Source organism: Setaria italica, chromosome IX (genome assembly GCF_000263155.2).
Source record: "Setaria italica strain Yugu1 chromosome IX, Setaria_italica_v2.0, whole genome shotgun sequence".
In the NCBI taxonomy this organism is placed as follows: domain Eukaryota; kingdom Viridiplantae; phylum Streptophyta; class Magnoliopsida; order Poales; family Poaceae; genus Setaria; species Setaria italica.
This window is the reverse complement of record NC_028458.1, coordinates 5,521,603-5,539,186: the sequence shown is the minus strand read 5'-3', so window position 1 is coordinate 5,539,186 and position 17,584 is coordinate 5,521,603. Positions and strand designations below refer to the sequence as shown.

General features: G+C 50.5%; 3 protein-coding genes across 7 annotated transcripts in view; 2 read left to right on the top strand and 1 right to left on the bottom strand.

The window, feature by feature from the left end:
* Positions 1-2,469, bottom strand: part of LOC101768243 — a 6,222-nt gene extending 3,753 nt beyond the window's left edge. The window contains exons 1-3 of one of the 4 annotated variants that reach the window (XM_004981723.3): positions 2,042-2,469; positions 1,831-1,945; positions 829-901 (exon numbers count right to left, since the gene is read on the bottom strand). The gene's annotated coding sequence lies outside the window, so the exon portion shown is untranslated. The remainder of the gene's footprint in view (positions 1-828; positions 902-1,830; positions 1,946-2,041) is intronic. The other 3 variants (XM_022823272.1, XM_004981722.3, XM_012843030.2) reach the window with 3 other exon arrangements.
* A 573-nt stretch (positions 2,470-3,042) lies between these two features.
* LOC101767433 (beta-glucosidase BoGH3B) lies at positions 3,043-5,484 on the top strand. Its single transcript, XM_004981720.2, has 4 exons — positions 3,043-3,078; positions 3,168-3,434; positions 3,522-3,817; positions 3,930-5,484. The coding sequence occupies exons 2-4, from the start codon at positions 3,170-3,172 to the stop codon at positions 5,313-5,315; spliced, it is 1,947 nt and encodes a 648-aa protein (XP_004981777.1). The 5' UTR covers positions 3,043-3,078; positions 3,168-3,169; the 3' UTR covers positions 5,316-5,484.
* Positions 5,485-9,479: 3,995 nt separating this feature from the next.
* Positions 9,480-14,759, top strand: LOC101766477 (beta-glucosidase BoGH3B). Of its 2 annotated transcripts, none has more exons than XM_004981719.3 (10): positions 9,480-9,632; positions 11,624-11,882; positions 12,037-12,241; positions 12,350-12,440; positions 12,561-12,703; positions 12,836-13,079; positions 13,168-13,272; positions 13,465-13,647; positions 13,740-13,944; positions 14,038-14,759. In XM_004981719.3, the coding sequence occupies exons 2-10, from the start codon at positions 11,669-11,671 to the stop codon at positions 14,514-14,516; spliced, it is 1,869 nt and encodes a 622-aa protein (XP_004981776.1). In that variant the 5' UTR covers positions 9,480-9,632; positions 11,624-11,668; the 3' UTR covers positions 14,517-14,759. The 2 variants fall into 2 exon arrangements, with proteins under 2 accessions (XP_004981776.1, XP_004981775.1); XM_004981718.2 differs by lacking the exon at positions 9,480-9,632 and adding an exon at positions 10,984-11,215.
* Positions 14,760-17,584: the final 2,825 nt, after the last annotated feature.

Below are 17,584 nucleotides of genomic sequence, written 5' to 3'. Positions count from 1 at the left end.
CTGTCAGCAACAAGCAGCAGCAAAAGATCTGACCATAGTAAGCTGACCACATTAGCAAAAGATCTGACCATAGTAAGCTTCCTTAGGAAATTGTGTTGATGGCTGCACACAAGGTGCTCCAGGAACTACACATCTTAGAGTCAACTGAACAAATCAATATCCTAATTCCTCCCAGACCTAGAACTAATAACCTGTGAACTCAGAACCTCACTCCTAGCTACAAAGGGGAAAAATGAATTGCAGAGGATGCCTTGCTGACTACTGAAACAATAGAAACGATATCATATGTAAGGTATTAAAAAAAACAAGGACTCAATCTGAGGGTGGGTCTTTCGCAGCTGCTCTAAATAACTCTATCATATGTAAGGTATTGTACTCTGACCACTTGGTGGCAGGGATAATTTATGTAACCTACCAAGATTCAACTCTACCAAAATGAAACTTAGGCTCACTGTCACTACGGCCTGAAAATAATGGGCGCTCAGACTCTGAAAAAAGTGAGAAGAAACGAAGAAAGGCAACGATCTGGTGAGTTAAGCCTGGACAGTCCATGCAATTCTAATGGGGTGAACTCCAAAGGTGATGAGTCTAACCAATCAGCATTTATATAACTGAATCTTCATGCATACGAATATGACCAGGACGTCGTATTCCACAGAAGAAGGCATGCAGGAGCAATATGATGCAACGAGGAAATATCAAACATGAGAATCAAAATGTACCAGACTATCATATCTGACAACCATCAGATTTTGGAGGTGACATTTCAAAAGGACCAAAAACTATGATTTTTCAACTAAGGATCCACTCGCTAATCTTTGAACTTACAATGTATCAATGCCTCAGCATATCAGTTCCTTGCACCCTTCTTGAAGCCGCCCAGCAACGCCTTAACCAGTAGCTAACAAAAGAGAAAAGGATCTGAGACAGTGAAATAATTATCCTTAAGTAACAGATAAGTAGATGGGAACTTAAACTAGGACAAAACTAATAGCTGTGATAGAAATGCTAAGATAAGTTGGTTCAACTGATGCATGACGCTTTCAGCTGGCACTCCAGAATGAACAAACAATCATATACTGTGCATAGATGTTTTACAAACTGTTTTAAAACAGGACATGGTTTAGCATAGTAAATATAGACAAATTAAGACACTAGTGCAAGCATTACATGAATAATTGAACCTGGGTATAAATTCCAATAACATATGTGACAAAAATGAATTATTCCAATAACATAGTAAAATGAATTCCAATAACCTGGGTATAGAGAAAGGTATTTACACATTTTGTGTGACCACCGTAGAAACAATGAATTTATTTCTTCTGTGAGCATGCAAATTTGCTTGTTATCTAGCTCTAGACTTCTATCTGATGTTTGCTTCATCTATCCTGCAGAATGTAACTACAGAAATGGAAAGTGGGTTTCTGACAATCGTAGACCTCTATACTCGGGGTTTGGCTGTAAACAATGGCTTTCAGAGAGCTGGTCCTGCAGATTAACCCAGCGCATAGATTTTGAATATGAAAATTTTAGATGGCAGCCAGAAGCCTGTGAGATGCCAGAGTTTGAGGCCTCTAAGTTCTTGACAGATCAATCTCATGTCTAACAGATCCTGATAGGACAGGACTCAAATGACCACAAGCACACAATCTTAAGCTAAAAAAAGAGGCTGAAGAGGCACGCAATATCAATCTCATAACATATATATCATTTCTCGAGCAATACTGAAACAGGATAGGACTATACATCAAAACTTCCAGTGAGGATTCACCAGTACAGGACAGGACAGGACAGATCGAGCTCTTGGGTCACCAAGGCAGGACTCACCAAGGCAGGAGTATTGGTGATGCACGTCGATCTTCCAGTGAGTAAAATGGATAGCTGCCGAGCTCCTCCTCCTCCCGTCCCTATGCTTCCCTTCCCTCAGATCTGTCTACAGCCTCTAAAAAAGAACAAATCGAGTCAAGGGTTAGGGTTAGGAGAGAAATTGCTGTATATGTCGACGAGGAAGAGAGGGAGGGAGAGGGGGAAGGAGCACCGGCTCACCGCGTGGCGTGTGGTCGCCGGCGAGAAGCTGCTCGCGCGGAGGAGCGGCACGGGCGGCGCACTCTGTGCACGGGCGGCGCACTCTGTGCCGGCTCTGGAGGGGGTCGACGGAGGAGGGGGCAGCGGAGGAGGGGGCCGATGGAGGAAGTGGAGGAGGGGGCGGCGGAGAAGTGGAGGAGGGGGCGGCGGAGGAAGTGGGCGGCGGCGCAAGGGGAAGGAGTCGGGGCGGCGCGCGCGGGGGGAAAGAGGAATAGTCGCGGTCGGGACTCGGGACCGAGGAAACGATTTCCTCTTTTTAGGGTCGGAATGTGCGGTAGATAGAGTTGGAATCCTGAGGAATCCCTCTTTCCAATTCCGGGAGCAACCAAACAAGATGACTTTGGAAATTAATTCCAATTCCAGCCAATTCCATCCTAACAAACAGGCCCTTAGAGAAATATATTAAAGGGATGCTCAAATGGTTATCAATATCTATAAAGTGATATTAATGTATCTTCAGGTAAAGCATATGCTAAAGCTAAAAAACAAAGCCTATCGAACTGAGAACGTCTCCCTGCACTATCCTCCAGGGGCAGATCAACGCAACGCTAGGACATGAATACATGATAAACAATAGTGTGCGGTGCAAATCCATCGCGCAATTCTCCACCCACTGAAGATCAAGCACTGCCCGAGTACCTCGATAGATCCATTCGAATTCAATTTCCACTTTCAGTTCCTGGGATAAGAAAAGAAAAAAAGCAACGGTTAAAAAACGCACGGTGGCTGATCGCCTACGCATGCAGTCAAAAGTCAAAACCCAAACAGCCGCACCCATTCAACCCTTCCTTGAGAAGGTCCGGTCTTCCAGCTGATCGTCAGGGAACGGATCAGTCTCGGTTCGTTGCAACCGCCTCGCGAGATCACCAGCGAAGGATAAGCGCGCGGAGGCGGATCGCGTCGCGCGGCCTCGCTATAAATCCAGCGCCGGCTCGTCTCCTCCCTGTCCGGCCTTCCTCCTCAACAGTCCCCACTCGCACTACTGACGGGGTCAGTCCAAGAGCCACTGTTAGTCTGTTCGTGTACTCGTGTATCCTCGGTTCTGACTTCTGGTTCTCCAACGTCTGTTCTCCATGCAGGAATGAGGTCCAGTACTCAATCCATTTCTTCCCCGATGGCGCGCTCGCCGGCGGCCACCGCTGTCGCGTGCCTCCTCGTGGCCGCCGTGTTCCTCACGACGGCGGCGGCGGGGGCGGAGTACGTCAAGTACAAGGACCCGAAGCAGCCGATCAACGAGCGCGTGCAGGACCTCCTGAGCCGGATGACGCTGGAGGAGAAGATCGGGCAGATGTCGCAGATCGAGAGGGCCAACGCCACCACCGAGGTCATCGAGAAGTACTTCATCGGTAAGTCGCGCCGCCGCCGTTTGCCGTTGTTGTATTAACTACGTAGTGTGCATTTGCGTCGACGTGACATGACGGGGCTGTGTGCAGGTAGCGTGCTGAGCGGAGGTGGCAGCGTGCCGGCGGAGAAGGCGACGGCGTCCGTGTGGCAGAAGATGATCACCGCGATGCAGAAGGCGGCGCTCAAGACCCGCCTCGGCATCCCCATCATCTACGGCATCGACGCCGTGCACGGCAACAACAACGTCTACAACGCCACCATCTTCCCCCATAACATCGGCCTCGGCGCCACCAGGGATCCCACCCTGGTGAAGCGGATCGGGGAGGCCACGGCGCACGAGGCCAGGGCCACCGGCATCCCCTACACCTTCGCGCCATGCGTCGCGGTAACCAACCAACATATGCTTATCCATTTTGTGAACTGAATTGAATTTCCTGTGCGTCAAGAATCTAGTCGGGTGATGACGATGGGTGTGCATCTCAATGTCACTATGCCAGGTGTGCCGTGACCCGCGGTGGGGCCGGTGCTACGAGAGCTACAGCGAGGACACGAGGCTAGTGCAGCTGATGACCTCCAACATGGTGACGGGCCTGCAGGGCGACGTGCCCGCGAATCACCCCAAGGGCGTCCCCTTCGTGGGCGGGTCCAAGAAGGTGGCCGGGTGCGCCAAGCACTTCGTCGGCGACGGCGGCACACAGCGGGGCATCAACGAGAACAACACGGTGCTGAGCTTCCACGACCTGATGCGGATCCACATGCCGCCTTACGACAACGCCGTCATCAAGGGCATCTCCACCGTCATGATCTCCTACTCCAGCTTCAACGGCGTCAAGATGCACGAGAACAAGAACCTCATCACCGACACGCTCAAGAACAAGATGAACTTCAGGGGCTTCGTGATCACCGACTGGCAGGCCGTGGACCGGATCACCAACCCGCCCCACCAGCACTACTACCACTCCATCCAGGAGACCATCCACGCCGGCATCGACATGGTGATGATCCCCTACGACTACCCCGAGTTCGTCGCCGACTTGGTGAAGCAGGTGAAGCAGGGGCAGATCAGGCTGGACCGCGTCAACGACGCCGTGAGCCGGATCCTCCGGGTCAAGTTCACCATGGGCCTCTTCGAGGACCCGCTCCCGGACCCGCGCCTCCACAAGGAGCTCGGCGCGCAGGAGCACCGGGCGATCGCGCGCGAAGCCGTCCGCAAGTCGCTCGTGCTGCTCAAGAACGGCAAGAAGGGGGACAAGCAGGCGATGCTGCCGCTGTCGAAGAAGGCCAAGAAGATCCTCGTCGCCGGCAGCCACGCCCACGACCTGGGCAACCAGTGCGGTGGCTGGACCATCAAGCGGCAGGGCGAGAGCGGCAACAACCTCACCGGCGTCGGCACCACGATCCTGGAGGCGATCAAGAAGGCGGTGAGCAAGAACACGACGGTGGACTTCGTCGAGCGCCCGGACAAGGACGACCTGGCCAAGAGCGCCGGCGACTACGAGTACGCGGTGGTGGCGGTGGGCGAGCCGCCGTACGCGGAGACGGCCGGCGACAACCAGAACCTGACGATCCCGGCGCCGGGGCCCGAGGTGATCAAGGACGTGTGCGGGCTCGTCAAGTGCGTGGTGCTCCTCGTGTCGGGGCGGCCCCTGGTGGTGCAGCCGTACGTGGACTACATGGACGCGCTGGTCGCCGCGTGGCTGCCGGGCACGGAGGGGCAGGGCGTCTCCGACGTGCTGTTCGGGGACTACGGGTTCACGGGGAAGCTGCCGCGGACGTGGTTCAAGACCGTGGACCAGCTGCCGATGAACTACGGCGACAAGCGCTACGACCCGCTCTTCCCGTTCGGGTACGGGATCACCACCAAGGCCGCGGGCCACAAGTAGGCGGTTGGCAAATGTTAGGTTTTCCTTTTTTGCTCTTGGTCATTTCGGTGTTGAGCTAGTTAGCGGGAACTGCAATAATTAGCGTGATTCTTTACAGGTGTACTAGTTAGGAAATAAGAGGTTGATTTTGGAGCTTACAGCGATGTGACAGTCTCAGTTAGCTTTGCAATTCATGGTCACATCCATTGTTCAACAGTATTGAACCCACACATTGCACCTTTTTCATCTCCTGATGGTGACCATCCGTCCAACGGTCGGTGGCATGGCATTAGCATGGATGCGCACGTCGAAACCATCTCCAAGACTGTAACAACGCATTTCAAATGAGGCCACTGCTCCGTGCACCTCGGCATGCTGCAACGCTGCATGACTGCGTCCTTGCGCCCCCAGCGGCTAGCCGCGCAGGACTCGGTAATCGGCGGCAGCTTTGGGCGGATCCGCCGTTCGTCCGTGGACGGAGGCGCCACTACGCAGCATTTGCGGCATGGCGGCATCCGAGGCGAGCACAGCAGCCGCGGTCAGATTCGCTGCATAATTTTCAGGCGCGTCTGCTGGGCCAAGGATGGGTGCGTTGCCCCACGCAAACACAGCCTAGTAGCCTACACTTGCTTGCTGCTGCCTGCCTGTCCCATTCCTCCGCTTTACGGGCGCGAGAGACGAAGGGTGATGGACCAACCACCAAACGATGGTAGAAGAGGCCCACGTTTTGGTGGGCCAAGCCACGCCTGCTTTCAGGCCTTTGCAACCTGGAATGTTCTCTTGGTCCCCGGGCCGGGCGGGGACTCGCGCGCGTGCCCTCCAGCACTGTCGCCGATCACCCGATCCAAATGGTCGACGGAGTCGGAGTCGGAGTATCTCACTGCCGTGCGGCGGGCGAAGGCGTAATCTAGCGCTAGCTGGCTGCTAACGCGGATGGAGAGTACTCATACATCTGCATGACAACCCAGTGACTTGACAAATGGGGGGTTTGGTTTTTTAGGACCTCCTAAAATTCATATCATATCGAATATTTGGATGTTAATTAGGAGGATTAAACATGAGCTAATTATAAAACTAATTACACAGATGGAGGCTAATTCACGAGACGAATCTATTAAGCCTAATTAATCCATCATTAGCACATGTTTACTGTAGCATCATATTATCAAATCATGGACCAATTAGGCTTAATAGATTCGTATCGCAAATTAGTCTCCATCTATACAATTGATTTTATAATTAGTCTATGTTTAATACTCCTAATTAGTATTTAAATATTCGATGTGACAGGAATTTTAGGAGGTGCTAAAGAAACAAATACCCCCAAAGTCTCTTGTCGTGATTCTCGCGACGAGCAATGATGGAGTCCAATGGCCGCTTTAGAAAAAGCCCGTTCTTTGGACGGACCCAGCTGCACCTGCAAGTAAAAAAGAACAGTAGCAGTGCCGACCTGCCACGCCAATTCAACGGACACTCTTGGCTCACGCGCTGCGTCTCCGCACGGCACGCTTTGCTGAGTCGTTGCAGTCATTTCCCCAAGCCAAGTGGAAGGAACCAGTAGATCGCCAGCGAGCAAGCAAGTAACAAAACCCTCCCTGGTTCGGTTTCGCTTAGCTTAAGCTTAAGTCCTTAACCCCTCTCCTCTGCTCAGATCAGGTCTTAATGGCGCCTCCACCCATGGCACGGCACGGCACGGCATCCCCTAACGACACGCATTAAACTTCACGCTGCGCCAGCACGCATCGTGCGTGCACACCCCCGGCAGATTGGCGCCGGCCGTCCTCGTACGCCGCGGCTGGATCCGGCTATAAATCGAGGCGAGGCGCCCGTGGCCCCCCATCGAGATCACGCGACCCGACCAGCAAACCAAATCCAACCAAACACTCGGCCCATCCCACCGAGATCACACGCGCGACGCCGCCGGCCTCCGCAGTTTTTCCCCCGGCTCGCCAGTTGCCGGGAGCTGGTTGGCACCGTGATCTGGGGCGCACTTGAGAGAACAGCACGGGACGGACCAGCGCTGCTGGGCTGCCGTGCGCCCCCGTGCAGCCGTGCTGCCGTGCAACGTGGGTCTGGTCCTCTGTTTACTGTCACACGATGCTCTGCAGTCCAGGCTAGCCGACCTAGCTGGACGGGGCCAGCCCTGCATGTGCGGCTGTTACTCCAAGGTCTTCAGTCTTCACCTAATAACAGGTGCACTGGCCACTGCTACCGTCACTACTTCACCGGTCGTCTTTTCTACTGAATTTTCTGTTCCCGTTCCGTTCCATGTGGATGGCTCGTGGCCGCTGTCTTGTTGCGACGTACATCTTGCACAAGTTTTTTTTTTACCGGTGAGAGCCTGAAAAGGCTGTCTGCTTGCTGATACCGAGCGTGCACAGGTTTCTTTACTGTGAGAGCCTGACAAAGGTGACCACTTGCCTGTACCCTACCCCCGGCACGACAGCAGCACCTAAACTTCGTGACTTGTTCTGATCATTATTACAACGTGACGAGATGCTCGTCACTCTCGTGTAGTTACTGTTTCGATTTGTCAGACCGGACTAGATCGTGTGATCCGGATCTGTCACTCATCTCATCTCATTCAGCGTTAACGCGATCTGGATCTCACGACACAGACGGGTAACTTTTTGACGTGCAGGTGTGTATGGGTTGGGTGCAGATAAGGCGTCCCCGTAGGTAGGGGAGGGACAGCGGACACGTGCTGTGGTGCGTCGTTATTATGGCCCCAACTTGCGTGTGCCGCCTTCTACTAGTCTACTAGTCTTGCTTGCTGATCAATAGGGGTATTCCTCTTTTGCGGCGGCTGCAGCCACTGAAAGCTGCAGGCAGTTCCGCATCCGCTGCCGCGATTCTTTTTTCCGGGGATGAGATCGCCAAAAAAACCAGATCCTTTTGACGTTTTTGCGATCGCGTGACTGGGATTTCAGATCGGATTGGCTAAGGGCATGTTCGGATATCTTTAACAACGAGTTTTAACACTCTCAAATGGAGTGCTGAAGTTTAACACATTGAGGTGTTTGAATGGTGTATTAAACTTTAATACCTTTAGTGAAAAATGACTCCATTACCTCCTTATTTATGGTCGGCGGAGAGAGAGGGAGGAGAGAGAAGGGGGTAATTATGGGAAAAAGTGGAGAGTTTAACAACTTTTAACACCCTCTTGAGGTATTTATGAAATTGAGGGTGTTAAACTTTAACACATTCCTTTTAATACATGTGTTTGGGAGGCAATATAATAAAATTGTGTTAAAAGTAGGGTATTAAACTTTAACACTCTTTATCCAACAGGACCTAAACTTGTGTACGCCGGGCTGTCAGGATAAGGATCGGAGGAGAAGGTCGCATGCATTTCGGTGTCAGCCGAAGCGATAATCAGCGCTCGTGCGGCACGGGACGCCCAAATTTCCCGTCCCGGCGACGTCGTGTCATGTGTCATCAACGAGAGCCGGACGTTGCAAGCCCACAGTGTAAAAGAGCCTACACGCTCCGGCAAGTTGCTTCAGCCCAGGGTCAAGAGAGATCACGTAGGAGCATTAATGAGCTGCGGACTAATGACGGAGCTTTTTATCCGTTGATGCTGAAAATTTTTTTTGCCGTCCATCGGGGGCGTATTTCTAGAGATTCTGCATTCTGTTCATGCGTTGCGATCAGCGTTTTTCACAAGATCGGTTTGCGTAATCCGACAATGGCAACGTGCCAACGTCTCTATTTGGGGAGTAACCACTAGTTAATCCGCGCACCGTACCGTATTAACCAGATCGTTAACGTTAACCTCATTGGCGTACGAGAAGAAACTTTTTTAAGACAGGAGCAGCAGTACTCTACGCTTGGCTCCAGGAAGACGTGGACCGGGGAAAGAAAACAAATGGGAAGGTGTCGCGAGTCCCAAGCCCAGATCACGCACGTCCACCCGCACAGAAGAAACATGTTACAAGAGAAACCACTGTATTTACTCAAAGTTTAACTTACACATGTGCCTAGTAATCGGCAAATGACTTCTGGGTCCACGGATCAGTGAAGAGCTGATAGATCTTCGGGTGGGTGCGGAGTTGGTCAAATTCACACACGCAGCAGTCGACGACGGCCCTGGTCGCTGTAGATTCTCTCTGGTGAAAAAAAAAAGCTGCCGAGTAAAAGGCAGCGAGGACGAGCGCAATAAAGCCTCGTACTCGTCGCCAGCCTCCCCTGCCCCGCTGAGCTGCCACTGCCCAGTGCCAGCTTCCCCCGTGCGCCGCTAGCTGTGTGCGCTCGTCGCTCCCCGCCGCGCAGCGCGGCGCGGCTCGCTCGTCGCTCCCCGGGAACGGCCTCTCACGCCGCTCCGCCGGCTGGTAATCGGTGAGCTCTCCTCCGATCCCCCCCAATTCCATTCCTTGGTTGCTTCCTCACTTCACTTCTTTTCTTCTTCTTCTTCCTCCTCCCACTTCCTCTCCGTCCCGTCACTAGTGCACTACGACGCCGCACACGCGTCAGTTTGGGGGAAGGGAGGCGGCTTTCGGGGGCCTTCCAGGCTCGCCAGCCGCCGCCATCGACCCTTCGTGCCAAGGAGGCCAGAAACGCTAAAAAAAATCTCTGTGGGAAGATGTAGATTTGCGAACCACCCACCCTCTGTGTGTGCGGACACCGTCACACCGGTTGCATCTTGGGGCTCTCTAGTCTAGTGTGATGATGGGAGCAGTACGCAGTAGCGTAGCGCCCATCCATGGTGTTGTGTCGTCGTACATGGCATGCCATGGCTTCCACGTTTGTGGAGCGGTGGTGGAGAGTGACCGGCTCGCCACCTTGTGCTCTGAATTTCTAATGGCGCCAGCCTCGCTCGCATAGGCGACGGCGGATGGATGCGCGCTGCACGCGTGGAATCATTCTGAATTTCTGATACGAGTAATCGGGCTTGCGTGCACGCTGCCTGAGCGCCTGTGGCCAGCTTGCTGAAAATATCTCTTATCTTTTTTAAATAAAAAAGAAATATGTAGATGCCGGTACCATTATTTAGTGGTTAGTAGGCCTGGTCTTCAAAGTCCAAGATTTCTCCTTATTTTAATGCCTTATTTTTTCCGAGAATGTCCTGATTTAATCTAGAACTTCCCAAGTGGTTAGGCCGTCCCAATCTGCCATTCCACGGTCTGAACCTGGCGATGCAGAGCAAGAAGAGACTTGGCGTGCTGAGGCCTCCGTTGCTCACTTGCTTGATAGCCTATTACCTCTTCTGGTCCGACGTCCCTGTCGAAGAGATGAAACAATTCGACGCAGCCAGCGACGCCGGCCCGGCAAGTGAAATCCTACCACAGACAGAGCACATTTTTTTAGGGTCTCGTAGACGAACTGTCCTTGTGCTTGTTCAAATGGCTGCATGGTGCATGCACACTAGAATACTTTACTGCCCAAATATCCTAGCTTAGTGGGCAGAGTGGTCAGTGGGAGGAGGAGGGGATGATTGCAACTTGGATTAATGAATAGCGATAGCGAGGCCGATTAATCATGGCCACTGATCTTATCCACAGCGACATTCCAACTGATAGGTGCCGCTCGTGCTGCTGCAATGCAAACGCGAGCTGAGTGGTGGTGGAGGTGGAGGGATCGTGCTCAGCGGTCGCTAGTGACAGCTCCTCAGGTCCACCCCTACTAATCAAGGCCCCGATTGCTTTCGACTTCTTTTGATTTTGTTGCCTTGCCATCCTCGTGTCGGTGCGCCGCGCATGGGCCACTGGTCGACTCATCCACTGGTGCTTATAAGAGGAATCAGGGTTTCCGTTTCTTTGAGGACATTCTCACCTTTCCCAGGCAGCAACCGTAAGCTGTGAAAGAAGAAAGAACCTCTGTGTGGTGCTTGCTTGCTGGAAATATTCCCGCCTTTTGCGTTTGCGGTCGTGCTCGACTGCTAATGCCGGTTGCTAGTTCCTCACTCTTGAGTATATTGTGAGGTATTCATTGTGCTAGCTTCTGAAAGAGTCTTATACCCATGACGTGATGGGGTGCCTATAGTATTCTGTTCATACTGCATGCTTTGCTTTATCACCCTTTTCTTTTATGCCGGCTCAGTTCAATCAATCATGGTTAAGTAGCTTTGGGTTTGTTTTCCCTATAAACTTGCTGGGTTTCGGCAACTTTACGCGGTTTTGGACAAAGAAAGGGAGAAAACCCACCTGGTTTTAAGTTGTCTGCTCCCTTTATGCCTATTTTCTTGTTTATGATGGTTACAGCAGCATCTTGAACTGGTCTAGTATTAGAATTTTATGTTTTTTCAAGCATGAGGCATGTACTATAGTAGCACATATTTGTTGGATAAGTTCCATTGAACGTTACTCATCTGTTTGACTTCCTTTTCCCAGGTCTATATATAGGTGGTTCGTGGTGATCAGAACCACACAGGCAAGATGGCGAGCTTGCACAAGATCACCTTTGTTCTCATGTTCTGCCTGGTAGCCTTGGGAAGAGCAGAGTACCTCAGGTACAAGGATCCGAAGCAGCCTGTGTCTGTTCGTGTCAAGGATCTGCTTAGCCGGATGACTCTTGCTGAAAAGATTGGCCAGATGACCCAAATTGAGAGGGAAAATGCCACAGCCGATGCATTGGCTAAATACTTCATAGGTACCCCCTGGTTCTTTAAGTGTTTCATTGAGTAGCACCTTACTATTTTCTTCTTAATACAAAGATGCACAGTTCTCTTGCGTGTTCTTGAAAAGAAAAAAGGAAGGTGGCAGACGGGTGAATATGCATTTGACACCCCTGTGCTGTTTTGCAGGCAGCGTACTGAGTGGTGGAGGCAGCGTGCCTGCTCCTCAAGCATCTGCTCAGGCTTGGGCCTCCATGGTGAGTGAGATGCAAAAGGGCGCCCTTTCCACCCGCCTTGGCATTCCGATCATCTACGGTATTGATGCTGTGCATGGTCACAACAACGTTTACAAAGCTACTATCTTCCCCCACAACGTTGGGCTTGGAGCTACTAGGTACTGGTTGCATCTACCTGTCATATGCCTCCAATATGCTAGATTGATAAACTGTGAGGTATTTGTCCGGGCTGTATTGTTATGTTGACGTGTGCTGTCTTATTCCAGGGACCCTGATCTTGTCAAGAGAATAGGACAAGCAACAGCTCTTGAAGTTAGAGCTACCGGAATTCCTTATGTCTTTGCTCCGTGTATCGCGGTAATAGGCATTTCTTCCTGTTGAGTTTGTCGATGACTGGATGTTTCATTTTGTTTATAAATGTGCCTTTCTTGTTATTCCTGTGAGCTCATTTCTGTAGCGTACATGATATTTGCCCAGGTTTGTAGAGATCCAAGATGGGGACGTTGCTATGAGAGCTATAGTGAGGACCCAAAGGTTGTCCAGTCAATGACCTCACTCATCTCTGGTTTGCAAGGTGAAGTTCCGGCAAATGACGTGGGAAGACCATATGTTGCTGGAAGGTAATATACAGCAAAGAGATAATAGTTGGATTATGTTCTTTTGGTCCTACTTGGGCCTCCTGTTGAAAATTGGGAAGTAGTGTTAGATTACGAGGCTGAACTAAATCTGTTTTTTACTGCCATACTCTGCAGTAAGAATGTTGCTGCTTGTGCAAAGCACTATGTTGGTGATGGTGGGACGCATCAGGGAATCAACGAGAACAACACAATCATCGACACACATGGACTGCTGAGCATCCACATGCCTCCTTACTATAATTCTATTATCCGAGGCGTCTCCACTGTTATGGTCTCGTACTCAAGCTGGAACGGAGTGAAAATGCACGCAAACCATTTCCTAGTCACTGATTTTCTCAAGAACAAGCTTAAGTTTAGGGTCAGTTGCTCATTACAGAGGCTAAAGAATTTTCCTTTTATATATTTTCTTCAGCTACATGATCAGATTGAAACTTTTCTGCAAACAGGGTTTTGTGATTTCCGACTGGGAAGGCATTGACCGCATCACTAGTCCTCCTCACGCTAACTATTCTTACTCTATTGAGGCTGGAGTTGGTGCTGGTATTGACATGGTGAGAAAAAGATAATTGAATCATGTGGTTTTATTATTCTTATTTAGAAATAGTAAAGGATAGGCCTTGTAATTTATTCCATTCGACCTTTCTTTTCTTTGATTTAGATAAGGATAGAACTTATAAATCATTATGAGGAATGAATACTTGCTTTGTCCCTTGCTGACCATACCCTGAAATGATTACATGCAGATCATGGTTCCATTCAGATACACAGAATTCATCGATGATCTCACAGCACAAGTTCAGAACAAGGTCATCCCCATGAGCAGAATCGACGACGCTGTTTACAGGATTCTCCGAGTCAAGTTCAGCATGGGTCTATTTGAGAACCCTTACCCCGATACCAGCCTTGCCGGCGAACTCGGGAAGCAAGTGAGTTCCGAAAACCTCACGCTAACTCTGACACTGGCACATTTCCTACATGCTGGATGTGGTTACTGATTGATCTGCTTCCATCGTGATAGGAACACCGGGACTTGGCACGTGAAGCCGTCAGGAAATCCCTGGTGCTTCTAAAAAACGGAAAGTCCTCGTACTCTCCGTTGCTGCCCCTCCCGAAGAAGGCCGGTAAGATCCTGGTCGCCGGTAGCCACGCCGACAACTTGGGCAACCAGTGCGGAGGATGGACGATCACCTGGCAAGGACAGCCCGGCAACAACATCACCGCCGGTGAGTGGCGCCTCCTTTTCCGTTGTTTCGCTTTGCAGCTACTGTGTATTTCAGACAACGATTCCTGAACAACGACTTGCGATGGAACTGCAGGCACGACGATCCTGGAAGGAATCAAGGCCACCATTGATCCCAGCACGCAGGTGGTCTACTCCGAGAACCCTGACAGCACCGTCCTCGCCGACAAGTACGACTACGCGGTGGTGGTGGTCGGGGAGCCGCCGTACGCGGAGACGTTCGGCGACAACCTGAACCTGACGATCCCGGCGCCGGGGCCGAGCGTGATCCAGTCGGTGTGCAAGGCCACCAAGTGCGTGGTGGTCCTCATCTCCGGCAGGCCGCTGGTGGTGGAGCCGTACCTGGGCGACATGGACGCGTTCGTGGCGGCGTGGCTGCCGGGGTCGGAGGGCCAGGGCGTCGCCGACGTGCTGTTCGGCGACTACGGGTTCACGGGGAAGCTGTCGCGGACGTGGTTCAAGTCCGTGGACCAGCTGCCGATGAGCGTCGGCGACAAGCACTACGACCCGCTGTTCCCGTTCGGCTTCGGGCTCACCACCAAGGGCACCAAATGAGGCCGGGGTCGATGATGGGAACGGGCGATCTGTGTGAGTGATTTGTTTGGCCGTGAGGGTTTGGAATTGGTGGTGGGGATGGGTACGCGGCGCACACATTAGGCAGTGTTGGGCTTGTGGGTAATAACAGTGAGTGGTGCATCATTCTTGAGGCGATTGTTGTTAGCGTGGGTTGTTTGGAATGAACAATAAGATCAGGAGCGTTGCAGTCGCTCTGACATGCACAAGCTTGCGTTCACTTCTGCTGATGCTCTCTCAACCTCTCGGCATCTTCGCGCTTCTCTGTGTGCAAAATAAAAAAAAAAGGTGTCGTAGCGGCAGGCGCAGAGCGTCGGAGGCTCGGAGCACATGCGCTCCGGAGAACCTTTCTCGTCCGCGATTTCTGCTGTGGGGCTTCAATTCAATTTTACGTGCGACGCATCGACACCCCGTAGCCAATGGTCGCTGCTGCCTCTGCTACGATTTTGGTCCTGACTGAATCCTGATGAAGTGATGATTATCCTGGTTGATTAGGCGGATGGGCCCGAAGGTTTCTCGGTTTTGGCCTCGTAACCGGAGATGATGAGTCAGGAGGGCACGTGGCATATTTTACTATATTATAAAACAAACAATGTTAATTTTCTAAATTAAAAATATATACGTATTAGATCTCTGTTTTGTTGCATTTAATCTAAACAATATTATGGTTCAAACATAATGAAAAAACCGACTCACGGTTGAGAGAACAATACATACAAATTCAGCGACTCAAACTAATTCATTACCCAAACATCTACCTCTAATCAAATTACGCAACATGCCAAGCATGTTCATATGGTTGGTTGGATTGTTCTACCTCATCTCAACTATCCATATTACAACACTAATATCAAAAAATCGAAAGATGTGTAAAAGGATTACTTCTTTGTTAGTTTGTCCTATAACACATTGTTCATAATATTTTTAGTCGCACAACCCCTCACAAGCCACATCTCAATAAAAGGCATGGTAATGCACTAATGCTAAAGATGTGTACTATCACATCTTGAGCGGAAATGCACTTGCATGATGTAATGCTCGGGTAGCGCACTCCCTTGTTTCGTTCCATCGCCTTGTCCGTTGCATTCTCTTCTCTGTCACATGCTGCGATTTTTCTATTATTTGTGCCAGCACCAGTCATATGCTAACTACTACTAACCTTTCTTGTGCTGTGTCTTATAAGATACCGCTAGTCCACTACGGCACTACTATCTTTTCCGAGAAAGCATACGTGCACGTACCACTACCTAAACGCCTCGTTTTCTTGTGATCAACGGTTTCCAGTTGTCCAAAGGCACCAAAACGAGACGTGAGTGACACCCTGGTAGCCTGAACTATATATCATACCTGCTGCGGTGCTACCGGTGACGACGGTGAGCAAAGCGAAAGACTATCGGCAAGTGTGGCGATGACGAAATAGTATAGACACCTCACCGTCATTGAGTACATTGCCTATTTGCCTACCACTCAAAAAACAATTGGATTGACAAGGCATTCTGTGTGTCTTCATATACCTTTGTGGCAGCTCAGTTCAATCAATCAAAGGTTATGCAGCTTTAATGTTGTTTTCCCTGTAAACATGCTGGGTTTCAGCAACTTTGCGTGTTTTGGACAAAGAAAACGAGGAAAACCCACCTGGATTTAAGTTATCTGTCCCTTGTGCCTGTCTGTAATATATGCATGATGGTTACGGGCTTATGGCAGCATCTTGGGCCAGTCCAATAAAGTATGGCTTCAAACTAGGGGCTTGTAACCATAATAGCCATTTTTGTTGGATAAGTTCCATTTAAAGTGAACAACTTATCTGTTTGACATCCTTTTTCTCAGCCTATACATAGGCGGCTTGCGGTGATCAGCACGTAGCGGTAGTACACAGAGAAGCAAGATGGAGGGTTTATTTGCACAAGCTCACCCTTGCTCTCATCTTGTGCCTGGCTGCATTAGGAAGAGCAGAGTACCGGGGTTGCTAATCACAGCGCACGCTAGGAGGGTCGCCAGCGCTCGATCCTCACGACTTTCTTTTAAAATCCCGCAACTTTCCATTTTCGAAATATCGTAACTTATACACGTAACTTTGGTGCATAACTCCATGATATTACTTTTATGAGATAATTTTTTAGCACAACTTTAATGGCGTGCAGAACTTATGTATACAACTTTTATGATATACATAACTTATATGCGTAAAATTTGTCATAACTTATTATGGATAATTTTTTAGCACAACATTAATGAGATACATAATTTATACATATAACTCCTGCATACATCTAAAGGACGCAAAACTATACGTATAATTTTTTCATGACAACTTCTTACGTAATAACTTTGTAACATATACACAACTCATGCAGATATTTTTGCGCTTACTTTTAAAAAATGTTGTTAGACAACTTATGCATATAATTTGTCCAGGAACGGTATGAAAAAAATTGTTGAATGAAAAAAAGGAAAAACGAAAAAGAAAAAAAAAACTCGAACGGTTGAGGCGCGGCCGCTGCGGTCTTCGCGCGGGGCGCGGGGTCCGCTGCTCCCACGTGCGTGAACGTCGCGCGCCAGCAACCCTCGCGACGCGCGCGTGTAGATTCAACATTGCGACCTCAGGTACAGGGATCCGAGGCAGCCTGCCGCTGCTCGCGTCAAGGACCTGCTTGCTCGGATGACCCTGGCCGAGAACATAGGCCAGATGACCCAAGTCGAGAGGGAGAACATCACAGGGGAGATCCTGGCGAGACACTTCATAGGCAGCGTGCTCAGTGCTGCAGGCAGCGTCCCTGCTCCCCGGGCACCAGCTCAGGCCTGGGCTTCAATGGTGAACGAGATGCAGAAGGGCGCCCTCTCGACCCGCCTAGGGATCCCCATCATCTACGCCGCTGATGCTAACCATGGCAGTAGCAACGTCTACAAGGCTACTGTTTCCGAGTTAGTACGACTTGCTCCGTGCCGTTCTCGACAGCTCTATCCACTCATCACACTCATCACGCAGCTCTGTCCACGGGATTATAAAGGACTTCGATCGTATAAAGCCGGCATTATATTGTATAATGCAC